Below are 16,365 nucleotides of genomic sequence, written 5' to 3'. Positions count from 1 at the left end.
AAAATCAGTAACAGGGTCGTGACTGATCTGGTATCTGAATAGATTCATCTGGCCCAATCAGGGTTAATGTTCACACAACTACTTTGTGTGTGCCACGATCTCTATCAGCCAGAGAGACAAGGGCAGCAGCCCCAGGAGAACCCACCACCTCCAAGATTCTACTGAGGATCTTGTTAATGACCTACCTTGATGAAGGGATCAAGCCCAAAACCTTGGTTATGTATCTTTGCTATATAAAGTACACTGTTTGACCTGCTGGGCTTCTTCAGCATTGTGTTTTACTAGAATCCTTAGAGTAAAGTGTGAAGATATTTCGTCAAGGTAACTGGGAGTTATATAGCTGCTGAGGTGGAGACAGAGAGATTGAGAAAGGGGAGAGTTTTTTTTAGAGTTGCGTCAAGTGAAGTTGAGGTTTGGGGGGTGGGGGGGCGGAGTTGGCCGCAGGTAGATAAAGTTGACAAGGGCAGCACCAATGTAGAAATCAATGTAGCAGTGGAATGTTGAGGAGCTTTGCCTATGTAGGCTTGTAACATGGATTGCTCCACAGTCAATAAAAAGGCAGGCATAGCTGGTACCCATTGCCACCTCTTTGATTTGGCATCTGCAGACTTTCTTGTTTCACCATGTTTTGGGAATGCTTCTGATTGTTTTAGCACATGAAGCTCAGCCACAGTAAGTTGATCCTGATTTTGCCCTTGGTTTAGGTGGTGGAAGAGCTGGGGAGTGGCTCATCGGTGCAGCCACCTGCACAGCCTGGCCCGCTTTGCCCAGCAGAATTCCACAATTTTGCACAATATCAAAGGTGCGTCTTCAGTTATAATCTCCTGCACTCAATGGATTGACAGCTTGCAAATAAAACCTGGTCACTAACTTTACCCTGCATGCGATGTGTTAAACCATCCTCCAATGAGTTATGTATGGTGTAACTTTGGCTTCGGAACTGTAGGTTTCAATCCAGTCCCCTCTTACATGTTTAAGAAAGACAGATTGCTTGCAGTGGGCCTTTCAAACCCTCAGCAAGTTCTATGGTGTTATTAAGCCAATGAATGTGGTGATGTGATCGCTGTTGTGCAGAAAACACAGCAGTCATGTTCTGGACAGCAAGTTCCCACAAACAGTTTTGGTCAGGACTCTGTGGAGAATTTTGTTTGCATTGTGGATGGGATCTTTCAGTTCATAGGTGAAGGCAGAAATGCCCTGATTTAATGACTCCTCCAAAAGATTGTGCATTTGACAGTGGCTCTCCCTCAGCACATCAGCAGAAATATTACTGTTTAAATCTCAGGATAGGATGGAACCAGTTTTCTGATTTTTTTTTTGAGCAAGATTGTTGAAAACTGAGCCAAACTCTCCTGGGTAATTCATTTCCTCTGGCAGGGTTGTCGTGAGCAAGGACCCTCATCTCAGGAATGAAATCAAGAAACCCTGAAAATAAAATGATGACTCAAACCTGAAATTGACCAAATTTTTCTTAAATGTTAAAATTGAGCCCGCATTCACCACTTCAGCTGGAAGCTCGTTCAACACTCCCACCACTCTCTGTGTGAAGAAGTTCCTCCTAAATCTCCCCTTATTCTTCTACACTCCAGGGAATAAAGTCCTAGCCTGTTTAACTGTTCTCTGTAACTCAGTTCCTGAAGTCCAGGCAACATCCCAGTAAATCTTCTTTGCACTCTTTCTATCGTAATGATATCTTTCCTGTGATTAGGTGACCAAAGCTGCGCACAATACTCCAAATTTGGCCTCACCAATGTCTTATACAACTTTAACATAATGTCCCAACTCCTATACTCAATGCTTTGATTTATGAAGGCCAATATGCCAAAAGCTCTCTTTACAACCCTATCCACCTGAGCTGCAGATCAGCCATGATCTCATTTCAGTACAAGTTAACCATGCTGCTAGCTCTGTTTGAGGGGAGCCCTGTGTCCAGTGAAAGAGGTATGTTGGGCAGTGGAAGGATCAGCAGAGTGGGACTAAGTGGAGAAATATTTCACGCAACCTCCGTGGACTGAATGAATGGTCTCCTGGGGTCTGGTGTTCTATGAAAATGTCACTGTAAGTCTCGGGTATTTGAATACTGTTATGGAGAACTTGAACTTTAACCAGCAATATTTTTTGATATTTGTCTTGAAATTGTTCATAATAGAAGTTGAAGAAAGCCATTATAAAATAGATCCATGGACTCACTGAAGCCCAGAGGTCTGTCCTCATGCTGAGAACGTGCTCACTGGCTCTCAGTACAGGCATGGCAGGAGGTTTATTGACTGTGACTGAGATCTGTAGGGATGGAAGGGGACCAGAGCATTTTCAGCCAGCTGGTTAGGAGGGGATAAAAGTTGAAGGAGGACAGTAAGGTCAGCTGCAGATTGATGAGGGGAGACCATCTCACCTGGGATGACAGCTGTGGCTTTGACAAGGGAGCCAAGAGAGCAAGATGCAATCGAAGTGTTCAAAATCATATAGTATCTTGGTAAAATAAATGAGGAAACTGTCTTCAGTGGCAGGAAGGCTTGTGACCAGAGGGCGAGAGTGAAGGGAATTAGCAGAGGAAATGATTGATAAGGGAGTGTGATCTGGTTGTTACTGAGAGGATGGTACAGTCAGGAAGTGTGGAAAGCCTTCGTTATGTACAAGATCCTACTGTAATATTAGGTTGTAAGGACCTCCTCTGTGCTGCAGTAAGGATGGAAACTGATCGGAGAGGTTCATACAAGAGCTATGTTGGGGCAAGTGTGGAACCAGCAAGCCATGGCAAAAGAAAGATCCCTGGGATTAGTGCAAGGAGGTAGCACTTAACTCACTCACAGACTTGGTCAGAAACAGATCCTAATCACTAGCAAGGGGCTTTCTGATTGACAGGCAGCAGAGAATCTGTCACCATTTCCAAGCCATTGTGTATTTCTGCTTTTGTCCCAGTGACTGGTCTTGGTTTCTCTCAATCCATGAGATCCATGCCTTCAGTCCACTGCTCTCACCCGGTACCGCGCACAGCCCCGGTACCGCGCACCGCCCCGGTACCGCGCACCGCCCCGGTACCGCGCACCGCCCCGGTACCGCGCACCGCCCCGGTACCGCGCACCGCCCCGGTACCGCGCACCGCCCCGGTACCGCGCACCGCCCCGGTACCGCGCACAGCCCCAAGTGTTTCAGTCACACTGCAGATTCCTGCACGAATGAATCTTGGCACTAACAGTGAAGCCATCAGGCTTCTCTGGAAATTGCAAGTGAAAAACACTGTACTGATGTTTGTCTTTTTGGTTTTTTCAAAATATTTTACTTTCCCTGTAAACTGCTGAGGGCTCCCTTTTCATTATATATCTGACTGCCCTGATGCTTTAATTTTTTCCAAGCTCAACCTCCTCTTTGGAGATAAACTATCTGAATGGCTTTGCTTTGATTTATAGCTGTGTCATAAACTAGTCGCTCCCTTCTCCACGTCCTGAACATGCTCCTTGTTAATTCTGAAATGTTCTAAGTGGCAAAAGGACAAACTCAGTCCTTCTCAATCTTATTTTGTCCTTTTAATTATATTTCAACGGCACTCACTTGATTTAGTTAACTATCCCTGGAATTTTGAAGCAAAAAAAAAACCTGTCAGAGGAACTAAGTAGATGAGAGAAAAGGAATGGTCGATGATTCAGGTCAGAACTCTTCATTAAGATTGAAAGTACAGTGGGGAGATTGCCAGTGTAATGAGGACATGGTGGGAGGGGCTGGACAGGAGCCAGGAAGGGGTTGATGAAGCAGGGAGGGGTGAACGATAACAGACAGATGTGGAGGAGCAGGCCATTGATTGGCAGGTGCCCATTAAAGGGAGAGGTGGCAGGGTCAGGTGAAGGAAGATGAATCGTACAAGGTGGGGTTGGAAATGCCTGGAGGGAATTGGTAAGTGGAGACAAAGTGTATCAGTGCAGCAATCTGGTAAGTAGAGGTGATAATGGTGATATAATCAAATCTATATGAGAGACAGAGGACAGATCACAAGATATAGGAGCAGAAGTAGACCAATCGGTCCATTGAGTCTGCTCCACATGATAGGATTAGATGGGACTGAAAAAGTTGGAGGGGGAGGTCCTTTGGTGAAATCTGGGGAGAGGGAGGAGCATGGAACCAGAGGGGAAGGATGAGAAAGGATAGGGAGCTGGGTGGGAAAGGGGCAACAGTGAGGGGAGAAGAGAGGGAACTTGTTACCTTAAGTTAGAAAAATCAGATTTCAGCACTGGAAGCCTTTAGCCCCCTTTCCACTGGCATCCCAGTTAAATGGCTGTGCAGTGTCCCAGGATAGAAAGCCCTTTGTGCCTTTTCCACTAGACCACCCTTAATTGGGACACAAATTACTTTTCCACTAAACACAACTCATCCCAGGGGATCAGAGTTTTCTACCTTTGACTGGAAACGGGTCATTTTCTGCTGTCCCTTCATCAGCATGCCAGCGTCAGCAAACATTGGGGATATGAGTAGGGGTAGAGATGGTTAATCCCTGGCATAAAATGACGCTGTTTGATGTCATTTGAGGCCAGAATTCGGACAATGTTCCTTTGCCAATAAATTCCCAATTAATTCCTGGGACAGGGTGCCAATAAAAAAGGGGCTTTAGTCTCCACTTATCACCTCCTTCAGCCATCTCCAACTCCGCCCCATACAACATCTTCTGTGACCTGACCCCCTTCATCTTGCTTCATCTCTCCCTTTGTTTGCCTCTTGCCAATCAACTGCCTCAGCCTCCACATGACCATCATCCTCCATCACTCCCATCTGTCCTCATACAGCCTATCTACCCTCCGACTCAAAATGTTGACCATTCTTTTTCTCCCTCCTTTGTGTTCCTCTAGCAGATTGTATTTGCCTTAGATTCCAGTGTCTACAGTCTCAGGTATCCCTGGAATTTGTCCCTCTCAGACTTGAAAATTTCATTGACCTCCCTGTCGACAGATTTCAGAGAAACTGAAAAATGTGCAGCGGGAGCTGGAGGCTAGTTCCAGATTTTCACTGGTGTGGAGATTTGTTGTTTCCTGAATGTTGTTGTGTCTCTTGTTATTGACACCACCTGTCTCAAGACCAAATCCTTAAATCAGATTAAACATCTTGATCGAATTCCCTCGCCCTTCGGCTTCCAAGCACAGAGTCCACACACCTAGATTGTGAGATCTGACCTATTGGTCTAGTCCACAGAATGATACTGCATTGCATCCCCTAAAAGGCTAGACTCCCTTCCTGAGACATAGTGCCCATAACCCTGAATAGGGTCGAACCAGTTTAAAGTGGATGTCTGCGCTATATTTTCTGCATTACCTATCATTGAATCAAGCTGCTTACACTATGTTCTGGGTTTGACTGTTTTCTGCACAGGGTGTACGATCATTTTTGCAGAACACTCTGGAATGAATGCTGCAGGGCAGATTATGTTGGGAACTGTAGATGTCCATCATCACTGGGCAAAAGTAAGTCAAATGAATTAGTAACAGCAACAATCATTTTAGAATAGATTGTGAATTAACTTTGATATTTATCATTGTTTAGCCTAGCAGGGCTCACTTCATAGATGGAGAGTAACAAGAAAGGTTTATCACAGGCTGCACAGCAATGCTAGTTAATAAAAATTACCTGACCATACATCCCATTGCTGTGTGGGGAACAACTTCCATTTATACACCACATGTAATTAGGACTTCAGATAAATTAATAGATAGAGCCATACAGCATGGAATACAGGTCCTTGGGCCCAACTTGCCCAAGTTGACCAAAGTGTCCCTCCCACCTGCCTGCATTTGGCCCATATCCCTCTAAAATCTATCTTATACATGTATCCGTCCAATATTTTCTTAAATTTTGCAGTAGTACTTGACTCCATTACCTCCTCCAACAGCCCATTGTATACACCCACCACCTTCCATGTAAGAGTTAACCCTTAGATTCTAATTTAAATCTCTCCACTCCTCCCCCCAACCCCCTCCCCCCCCCCCCCCCCCCCCACTAAACTCCAATGATCCTCTCTGCCACTCTTATGGTCCTGTGGATTGTTCTCCAATTCATTTCTCTGCAGCAACCGTGCTACATTGTTATGCAGCCGGCCAGAACTCTCTCATTAGAGCTCCTATGGAAAGTTGACATCATGGAAGCTGGTAGTCTTGCCCGTTTCCGTCTTCTCAAGAAGAGAAGTTGCTGTTGCACATTCCTAACAAATGAGGAAATGTTGAGGTCCACGATATGTGACTAGTTAAGTAAACTCAAAGGAACTTGGTGCTCTCCACTCCATCTACTACAGAGTTGTTGATCTGTAGTGGAGGGTGGTTGTTCCTGGTCCTGAAGACAATGATAATCTCCTTCATCTTGACCACATTCAGGTTGTAACTCTTGCACCATTTCATAGGATTTTCCATCTCTTCTGTGTCGTGCGATTCATCGTTGTGGCTGATGAGGCCAACTATTGTTAGTGTCATCTTCAAACTTGACACTGTTGGAGTTGGATCTGGTGATGCAACGGTGGGTCTGTAGCGTGAATAGTAGTGGGCTGAGCACACAGCCGTGAGATGCGCTGGTGCTCAGTGTGACAGTCACCCCTTGTCCTCCTGTGGTCCCGAGGAATAAAGCCCAAGCCTGCTCAAACTTTCCCTGTGGCTCCGGCCCCCCCAAGTTCTGGCAATGCATTTGTAAATCTTCTTTGTACCTTCTCCAGCTTGACAACATCTTTCCTGTAGCATGATGATCAAAACTGAACATAATACTCCAAATGGGGCTTCACCAACGTCTTACACAGCCGCAGCATGACCTCTCAACTTCTGTTCTCAGTATTTTGATTGCTGAAAGCCTTTTTGATCATCTTTGACACAATTTTCAAGCCACTGGATCCTTCTGATCAACTCCCCAGATCCCTACCATTCACTATGTAGGTCCTATGCACATTAGACTTCCAAAAATGCATCACCTCAAATTTCTCTACATTAAATTCCTCTGCCCACCTTAGAATTAGATCCTGCTTCTATGAATCAATTTTCTATCTTTGATAGCAAGCTACATTTTAGGTGGCTTAAAATGATCAGTTAGTTCATGGAGTGTTTTAAGCGAGTGGAGAAAGATTTAGAAAAAAATTCAGATATTAGGAACTTGGCAGCTGGAGGCAGTGGTGCAATAATTAAAATCTAGGTTTAAGAGGTAGAATTGGAGGATTAGAGATGAGGGTTTTAGGACTGAGGAGGTTATATAATGGAGGTTTTGAAGGCTTACCAATGGAGGAGCTGAAAGACAGGATAAGACTTCTTTAAAAATTGAGGCATTGAATTAAGACTTGATCTAGATTAGTAAAACACCAGAGTGAAGGTTGAGCAGGACTTGATGCAAGTTAGGTAGGAGAAATTTGGATTTCCTCATTGGGAGGTGGGAGTCTGTGCCAGAAATGTAACAAATGAATCTATAAAGTGCTTGAGATGTGAGCAATGAACCAAGATATTAGTGCGGTAAACCTTTAACCTGTTATTACTTGAAGCTTTTGGAGAGGTTGCCTACCTACCATGACCTTCACAGCCACCTTTGCTTGTTGGAAGAGAGGATCAGCTTTCTTCTGGGAGACATAGAGTTAATTTACAATGAAGATCTACAGCCTGCGATGATGCTAGAGGATTATTACAGGATGTTAAAGACCTTTCATCAGAGTTTGGTTGAGAGCCGACCTCTGTTTCACCCACGAAGTCTCAAAGGACTGCAAATGATTCTAGTAAAGTGAGTTATTGCAAAATTAAAGGTCTGATCAATGGATTGCTGAGAATTACATATGGAGCTGTTCAGATACATTAATTAAATTGGGAGGCAGAAATGTCAAGCATGGTTTTGATTGAATCTCAAAACAGCCCATGGTAGGTTTATGTTGACAGGCTATAAATCAACCATACAAACATGAGGCATTGACCTTGCCCTGTTTCTTTAGAGTTCCAGCAACCCAAGTTCAATCATGACCTCAGGCCTTTCTACATGGAGTTCGCATATTCTCTCAATGACCATGTGAACTTCCTCCCAGTGTTCTGGTTTTATCCTACATCCCAAAGATGGGCAGGTTGGGAATTAATTGGCACTCTACTTTGTGCAGATATTTCTTAGAAAATGGAGGAAATTGAGAGGATGTGGATAACAAAATAGGATTAGAGTGACTGGGTACTCGAATGTTTGGTGCAGTCTCAGTGGGTCAGAGGACACATTTCCATGCTGTATAACTTGTTTTTCTTGCAGTTTATTATCAATTTCCTCCTGTGTACATTTTTTTCCAACTGGTGCAGGCTGTTAGTCCTCTGAGTTTCTCTACATTCAGTCTAATCCAATGATATGCAATAGTATGGCTTTTGTTAGGTATGGGGAAAGGCCATCGGTCACCTGTCAGTTATGTCCACCTTCAGCTGCACTCCCAATTTAAATCTTATAATTTAACGATACAGCACAGTAACAGGCCCTTCCGCCCCACGAGGCTATGCCTCCCAAATGCACCTCTTCTTCCCATTTAATCGGGTTTTTTTCAAACACATTCTGTAAGTGGAATGGTGCAATTTATTTCTGTCCTGTTAATAATGGAATGTCAGGGCAGAAAATGCAATTATAATTTGGCTTAGCATGTTACAAGTGTTGTTCAATCTTTACATGGCTATCTAACTGTAACCTCATTCTTGCCTCTCCTGAGTAATCTTTCAACTCCATGCCTATCAAGTATTTATCTAGCTTAATCTTAAAAGTATAAAGGGACTGTGCTTCCATTCTCCTTTGGAGAAGAGTTTCACAGAAACCTTCTGACAGGAAAAAAAGTGTAAACTCTATCTTAATTAGATAACCCTTATTTTTAAAATAATGACACCCCCCCCCACGAGACAGAGCATCCTCTGCAGTTGCATCCAGTCATTCAAAAAAAGACTTTTTCTTGTGGCTTCTCACTGCGGAGAAATATAAACTCCTCTTATTACTGCTCTGCATCTCTGTACAGATAGATGGAGATTTTTAAGAATGTAGATTCCACCAATCTTTTTGAAAATTAAGATTTCCCTGTATCCTGGTGACATTTAACATAACAAGAGCCAATTAACTACACAATGTTTCACTGTTGTTTGTGGGCACATGCTTTGTGCAATTTGGCAGTCACAGTTCTTATTATAACCTCTTAAAAATTCTTTCATTGTGAACCACAATGAGTTTATGAGAGGCAGTCAAGACGAGGTTGTAAATTTTCATTCATAATCCTCCATTCTTTCAACAGTGCCTGTTAACCAGATATTTTTCTGTTGTTTCAGAGTCTCTTCTGCACCCATTCTTCTTAAGACAGGCCAGCTGAAAGTGCCCATCACTTGCGACCCCACTACCTTGCAATGGTTTATTCTGAACCATGCACAAACAGCCAGGGCCTACCTGAGGAAGGAGGAGGAGTGAGTAAAAATTCTCACCTGTCACTCACTGAAGATGAGAGAGCATCACCTGGAGCCAATCCAATGGGACTGGGATATCTGAACCAAGTGTCACAATGGCACACTGATTGAGTCTGGATTTACGAATTCAAATCACTTTGTTTGTTAGTATCATTTATTGGAGGCAAAATTAGGCAGTTAAAACAAGGCAAAATAAGAGTCAAATTATTGAAGACAATTATATTTTCCATGTAAATCATCAGGAAAACAAATTAATAGGCTAAATATGATCAGAACAGAGCCCCTTTAGTTGGACTAATTCCTACAATATGAGGCACAATGAGTGTAATTGACCAGACCAACCTGAAAAGCAGACCTTAGTGAATGCTGAGCCTGGAAGTCTATCTCCTTGGCCCACAGGTTTAAAGATTGAAGGGGGATAAAGTTACAATGGCACTGGAAATGAGGTCTCCTCAAATCAAACTGTAGAAAATGTAGAGGAAAAGGACTGGATGAAAGAACAGATTAGGGATGCTTAAAAATTGTTTAGTTGCATTCAATGTAGTAGAAATGTAGGTTCTTTCCCTTTTGGGCCAGAGATTGATTGACATCAATTGGCTATATCCCATTACTAAAAAGATCCTTCTTATGGTAAGCCCTAAATGACGAAGAAAAATTAGGGCACATATGAGAGTGATATGTGCAAATCCAGTCTTTGAAGTTGAAGGTGAGGAAACATTTGTTCAAAGAAAACTACAAGCAGTAAAAATAGCAACACATTCTGAAGATTTACAAATCACTGTGCATCAAAGCTCCCTGAAATTTCTACACAATTTGTGACAAAGTCATACTTCATCCTTTTGTCAGAATGAAAATGGGGATAATCCAAGAATGTATCAACCAGAGAGCTTCACGCCATTTGGGAGAGATACGTTGGGATAGGGCTTTTGCACATTTGGAAAGCCATGGTCACATTAGAGACAGTCATCATAGCTTTGTGCAGTGTAGGCACGTCTTAACAATTTGATTTTTTTTTTTGAGGTGACAAAGGTGGTTGATGAGGGAAAGCAGTGGATGTTACGTGGACTTTAGTAATGTATTTGGCAAGGTCCCTCATGGTAGGCTGAACCAGAATTTGCTGGCGCATAGAACATGGGGTAGTGGTAGAAGGGTTTTATTTGGTGTATATAAAAATTATTATTTTTTTTAACACAATGGAACAGGCTGTCACATGTAGTAGTGGAAGCAGATACAATAATAGCATATAAGAGATTTCTGGATAGACACATGAATATGCTGGGAATACCTAGAACAGGCATCAGAGTAATATTTAAATTGGGCATCATGTTCATAAGAAGCATATGGGGCATGTGTTTCTGTTGAATGTATTTTTTTTAAACTCCAAAATATAATGGATTTCTTTTTTAATCCAATAGGTTGAAAACACAACAGGAAAATCTTATCCAAGTTTGCACAGAGAGATTTTGGCTCAAAGGGCTATACAAGGAGCAAAGTGTGTCCAGTGAACAGATGGTACAGTCCTGTAAAAGACTGGTTGAAAAACACATGGAGTTGCCCAGGATTCATCTGTGCATTTCATATTTCTATTCAGTGTTACAGGATGGTGACTTGTGTATTCCCTGGGACTGGAAATAATAGATGGGGAAAAAAGCAGAGTGAACTGTTGGACAGTTTCTGCTAGGATGGAACAGTGGCAAAGAACTACCTGAATTTTACATGTGAAAACTGGACAACTGCATTTTTTTTATTTAGATGAGTAGTTTATGCCCAGGGCTGGGTTCCCACCTTTACAGCAGTAGTCCAATTTGTGTGAATTAAAACTGTGTATAATTCGCCAGATATGTTTAGTTCTACCAATTCTTTCATCTGTCTTTTTCTTATTTTGAGTGCAGCTCAAATACATGCAAATAGATTCTCAAACCCACTTCAAAGAATAAGAACAAACCTGAATCCAAGCAGGATTTGGCTCCACAAAGGGATTTTGAAGCTTCATGAAGGTTTGTGGTATTTATTCTCTGCAAAATTAGTAAAAATACAAATAGGGAAAAAGACAAGTCTTCATTTTCATCTTGTGAAAAATCGAGTTCTGCAAAAGTGAAGGAAATGCAGGTACATTTAACCGACATGGTTGGAAGCTGAGCTGTTACAGCGTGGATGCACCCTTTATTAAACTGCAGTCCGAAAAAAGATCCGTATACCGGTTTAATCTGGTATTTCTAGTATTTGCCATTTCTGCCTGTGCTGTGGTTTGTTCTTTTGATTGTCTTTTTTAGAGTAAACCGTAATAAGTGATTAGTTTTCAATTGCAAGGAGAAGTTGCATTACTATTAATTACAAGAGGATGCTTGGCATGTAGGCTTTGTTCAAGGGGAGCAGTTTTGGCACTACATATCCAAATTATTCTGCTACAGCTCCACATTTAGTCACATAAAACAGTTTTCAGAGTCAAATAGTTTATTGTACAGTTATTATCAATTTAACATCAACAAAATATTCCCTATTTTCAAGCTGAAATAATATGTCTGATGTTATTCGTTGAAGAGCCAAACCTTCCCTGCCCACTTCATGTTCTGTTGAAGCCATCTGAGGGCAGAGGAATATTGCAAACCGAAAATCTCTTCTTTGGTAATATTGATGGCTGTCGGTTTTATCTGAAGCTTTGATTCTGAAATCCAAGTGGCTGCCAGCAGTCTGTCCATTGCTGCTTCGTAAGCTCCTTTTGTGAACAAACTTCATCTTCATGCCTTTAGAGTACAATCAAAGGTCATCATCCAGGTGTTTTAAACAAAAATATGGTTCCAAAAGAGCAAATACCTTCTTAGCACAATCTGCAGACAGTGCTTGGAGAGACTGGGACTCTGAATATTGCTTGCATTTGTTGTTAGGAACATTTAAGTTGCCAACATTTCAACCTGACGAGAAGCAGTTTACAGTACAGATCTTTTTGAATTGGTGGGTAATATCCACTGGAGAAAGCTTCTGTAAAAGAAAAACTATTAAATAAAGCTTCATCCTTCTTACACTGGATCAATATGTCTGCCTTAACCAAAACCATAAAAACACTAAAATTCCAATAGCACAGTACCCTCAAGACTTTGTGGAGGCAGACTGTAAGATATTCCAGACTATTGGCTATGAATCTAATGAATAGCCCAACTCATTGTGTAGAATGAGCATGGAGAACAGCCCAAGTGAATTTAAAGGGAGTGTGGGAAACAAGTGAGCCAGAGGCAAAAACATTAGGCTTTCCTAACAATGGTTATTGGAGTACGTGTTTTTTTTTCTCACCATAGTTTGCCAGGTCAACGAGCATTTCCCTTACACTTCAAATGTACTTTATGGTGAAGAGCTTGGGGACAACCCAGAAGGCTCTATCTTAATTTCAGATCCTTTTCTTTGAGAGAAAAATAACTTTCTTTTCCTCTTCTGTCAATCAGGATAAATAAAATTGTGTAGAACTGTGTAAATATTAAAAGCTCTTAAATTGACTTGGCAGTGCTTACATACTCCAAATACCAAATACATACTCCAAGAAGATGAGATTCATCCAAGAATGTTACACAATTAGGTCACAAATCCCTTCAAACCTTTTCTGCCATTCACCAAGATCATGATCATTTTCCCATCCAATCCTTAGCCACTTGTATTCAAAAATCTATCCATGTGACTTTAAACATAGCCCAACGATTGAGAAATCCTAGCTCATGAAAGAATTCCAAAGTTTTATGTAATTGAATGAAAATTCTGATTGCAGATGTAAAAAAAAGGCACACACTTGGTGACATTACAACCTTGTTCCTAGATTCCCTATCCTCTGTATAATTCTTTTGGAGCCCTGGTAAATGCTGCAGAACCTCCAATGTTTCACAGTACGTGTTATTTTTCAGAGTTAGATCAGCAAGGCTAAACAGAAAGTCGTGTCCATTCAGAATATCCAAATTGTCACAAGGCCATGCAAGGGAAACTGGTTATCCAGTTAGATTCTGTACATTAAAAAGAAATCAATATAATATTTTAGTGTGCAGGAGACTGCAGAAATTGGAAACTGAAACCAAATACAACTCAGTGAGTCCAGCAGCATCAATGGGAGAGAAAAAATGGTTGGCAACTCAAGCTGAAACTGTGTTGGCCAGTACAACAGGAGCAAAAGCAGGTTATCTTGCTATACTATTGGTCGTGTTACTAAGATTGGTTGATACGAGGAATGTAATACAGGACATTACTGTTCAAGATAAAATTAAAATCAGAGGTATATCCCCCCCCCCCCCCCCCCACCCATGGTGGTTACTTGGAATGAGCTGCCAGAGGAGGCAAACACAATTACAATGTTTAGGCAATATTTGGATACATACTTGCATAAGAAAGGCATAAAGTAATAGGAACCTAATGCAGACAAATAGGATTAGCAAAGTTAGGGATCACACTTTACATTGTTACGAGCACAGAGGACCGCAAAACCCAGCAGTAATAGATATTCACCAAGACAAATGGTTAATTAAACAAAAATTGCTTTTATCTTTAAACATGAAAACAGAATCACACTTTAACTTAACTAACCTAACAACCCCTTTCTAATTCTAAGCGCATGTGTGTGTGTGTAAGTTCAGAAAAGTTCTTTGCTTCACAGTCCAATCTCACTTTTCATTCCTCCAAGTTCCCTGGTTGCAGGCAATTCTTATACTGTGCACAGAATTTAACATTTATAAAGTTCACCAGGATTTGGTGCTTGAGAGGTAAATGGTTGCCATTCAGGAAGATTAGTGTCGGTTTTCAGAGAGAGATTTGTTGTTCCAGGACATCCACAACTGATGTACTTTCCATCAGTCACTTCAATGTCTTACTGATGAAACTTGCCCCTTCAGGGTTCTCCAGATGATAACCTCTTTCTTTCAGGTCACCACAGAGTTCCTTTTTGTTTTTGTTATTCCAAGTGAAACAGAAGACATGAACTACAAGGGCCTTGACCAGGCTGTCTTCCAAATGGGCTTTCCATAAGCTTGCCAGCGTGTCCTGTTCCAGTCCCAACTACTGTTACTGGCTGTAACACTGTAGAAGTGATCTTTGTCTCTCCCTCTGGGAGAAAGTCTGTTTGACTCTCTCTGCTTGCAAAACCACATGACCTTCAAACATCTCCAGACAATTTGCAGCTCCAACAAGTTCTTTCATCTGTTACCGTTTGTAAACAATCCATTAGTGAAGTCTCTTGAGCACTCCCCAAAGCTCTTGCATAAGCTGTGGAGCTGATTTGTCCAGCATTAGCAGAGCTCCAGTATTTCAAATAAGATCTGTGTTTGTATGTAACCTATTCTAACAAACCTTTCCCAATTTATCTCCAAAAAACATATTTATATACTCTGTCACAACATGGACAAAGGGCCCATTCCTATGCCATATGATTATCATTAGAAATATCTATCTCCTAGCTGATGCAAACTAGAATTTTTGAACATTATCCTTGTATGTTACTATCTTATAGATTCAGGAAATTGTCAAAAGAAAAAAAAATTCAGACAGCTGTTACTGATACAAAAATCTTAAATACTAAATAAAATAGGCATCCTTAATTGAGACTGTTTAAAAAATACCTCTTAACAGCCAAAGTGCTCTAGTCACACATCCTGTTTTAATAAAGAGCTCTAGTCACACATCCTGTTTTAATGACGATTTCTCCAGCAACATTAATGATCTGGCGTCTTGATGCAGTGTACTCACCTTTCAATAAAGTAAAATTCACTTGTATTTTTTTGCTCTGTCCAAAACTTTTCTTCCCTGTTTAATAAACAGAAAGTACTCAAATTCAAATATAGTTCAGTCAAAATTTAAAGCAAAAAAAAATCAAAATTAAAAAGGGATATTTTGGAAATATAAAATTAAATGGAAATACTCAGCTGATTGGAAAACATCCATGAAGGAAGACTTTGTGTTACAGGCTAATAACTTTTCATCAGAAATGGCAGATTATTAGATGAGCAAAGTATAAAATATTCTGCAGCCATCAATTAAAACAAACTTTGTCCAGTTGAGAATGGATTGGACAGTTAAGAAATTAGCAAGAGAACCAAGGACTTGAGCATTCATATCCTTGGTCATAATTGGCTCAGTCCATAAGATTTGAAGACAATATCAGGTGGAGAATTCTGTTTGGTCATTACAGAGGACAATATCTAGACTGATTTTGAATTTCATTATAAAGATTCAGCATAGAAAGGCTGTGGTTTAAATGTGAACTTGAGCCCATTAATCATGCTTTTCCTTAACAATTATTGGGCACCTTCTGGAAATATGCTACCCACAACAACCCAGACAAATATGAGCTCACCATAGAACACTACAGCACAGAAAAAGGCCATTTGGCCCATTTAGTACATGCAGATCATTGATAGCAACCATCATCTACTTGTGCCTTCATTGCATATTGAAGGATCATTTGACAACATGAACAACAGTCCTCAAAGTACTAATAAAATCTGAGATAGTGTACAAGATTTTTTATTATAATTTTTAAAATTTTCACACTGAACCACATCAACCAAAATATGTACAAACGTTTCTCATCACGTGGCATTTTCTCCCTTTTTCCCCCCCTTTCCCTCCCTCCCCTCTTCCCACCCCCCTCCAAAACCCATAAATATGCAACATATACAATACAATAAAACCATAAAACAATATCTTCACACAAAGGAAAAGAAACAAGAAAAATGCATCATCTATTTGTTACACACTGAATCAAGTCGTTTTGACTTATCATCATTTTAGGGGATGGAGGTCCGAGGCAAGCTCTCTCTGTTATGTTCCATGTATGGTTCCCAAATTTGTTCAAACATTGTGATTTTATTTTTTTAATTATGTTACTTTTTCCAATGGAATACATTTATTCATTTTTATGTACCATTGCTGTACTCTCAGGCTCTCTTCCATTTTCACAGTTGACATTATACATTTTTTTGCTACAGCTAAGGCTATCATA

General features: G+C 40.9%; 1 protein-coding gene across 1 annotated transcript in view; it reads left to right on the top strand.

Annotated features, from left to right (window-relative positions):
* The window catches only part of tcaim (T cell activation inhibitor, mitochondrial), a 35,765-nt gene extending 22,881 nt beyond the window's left edge, over nucleotides 1-12,884 (top strand). Inside the window, exons 6-10 of the mRNA XM_069920983.1 lie at nucleotides 705-802; nucleotides 5,353-5,444; nucleotides 7,487-7,719; nucleotides 9,267-9,398; nucleotides 10,814-12,884. Of these exons, the coding sequence (XP_069777084.1) occupies nucleotides 705-802; nucleotides 5,353-5,444; nucleotides 7,487-7,719; nucleotides 9,267-9,398; nucleotides 10,814-11,033 (775 nt within the window). The 3' untranslated portion in view covers nucleotides 11,034-12,884. The remainder of the gene's footprint in view (nucleotides 1-704; nucleotides 803-5,352; nucleotides 5,445-7,486; nucleotides 7,720-9,266; nucleotides 9,399-10,813) is intronic.
* The last annotated feature ends 3,481 nt before the right edge of the window (nucleotides 12,885-16,365 follow it).

The sequence above is a fragment of the Narcine bancroftii genome, chromosome 2 (assembly GCF_036971445.1).
Source record: "Narcine bancroftii isolate sNarBan1 chromosome 2, sNarBan1.hap1, whole genome shotgun sequence".
Taxonomy (NCBI): Eukaryota; Metazoa; Chordata; class Chondrichthyes; order Torpediniformes; family Narcinidae; genus Narcine; species Narcine bancroftii.
Note: the sequence above shows the minus strand (reverse complement) of the source record. Positions and strands in the feature narration are given on the sequence as shown.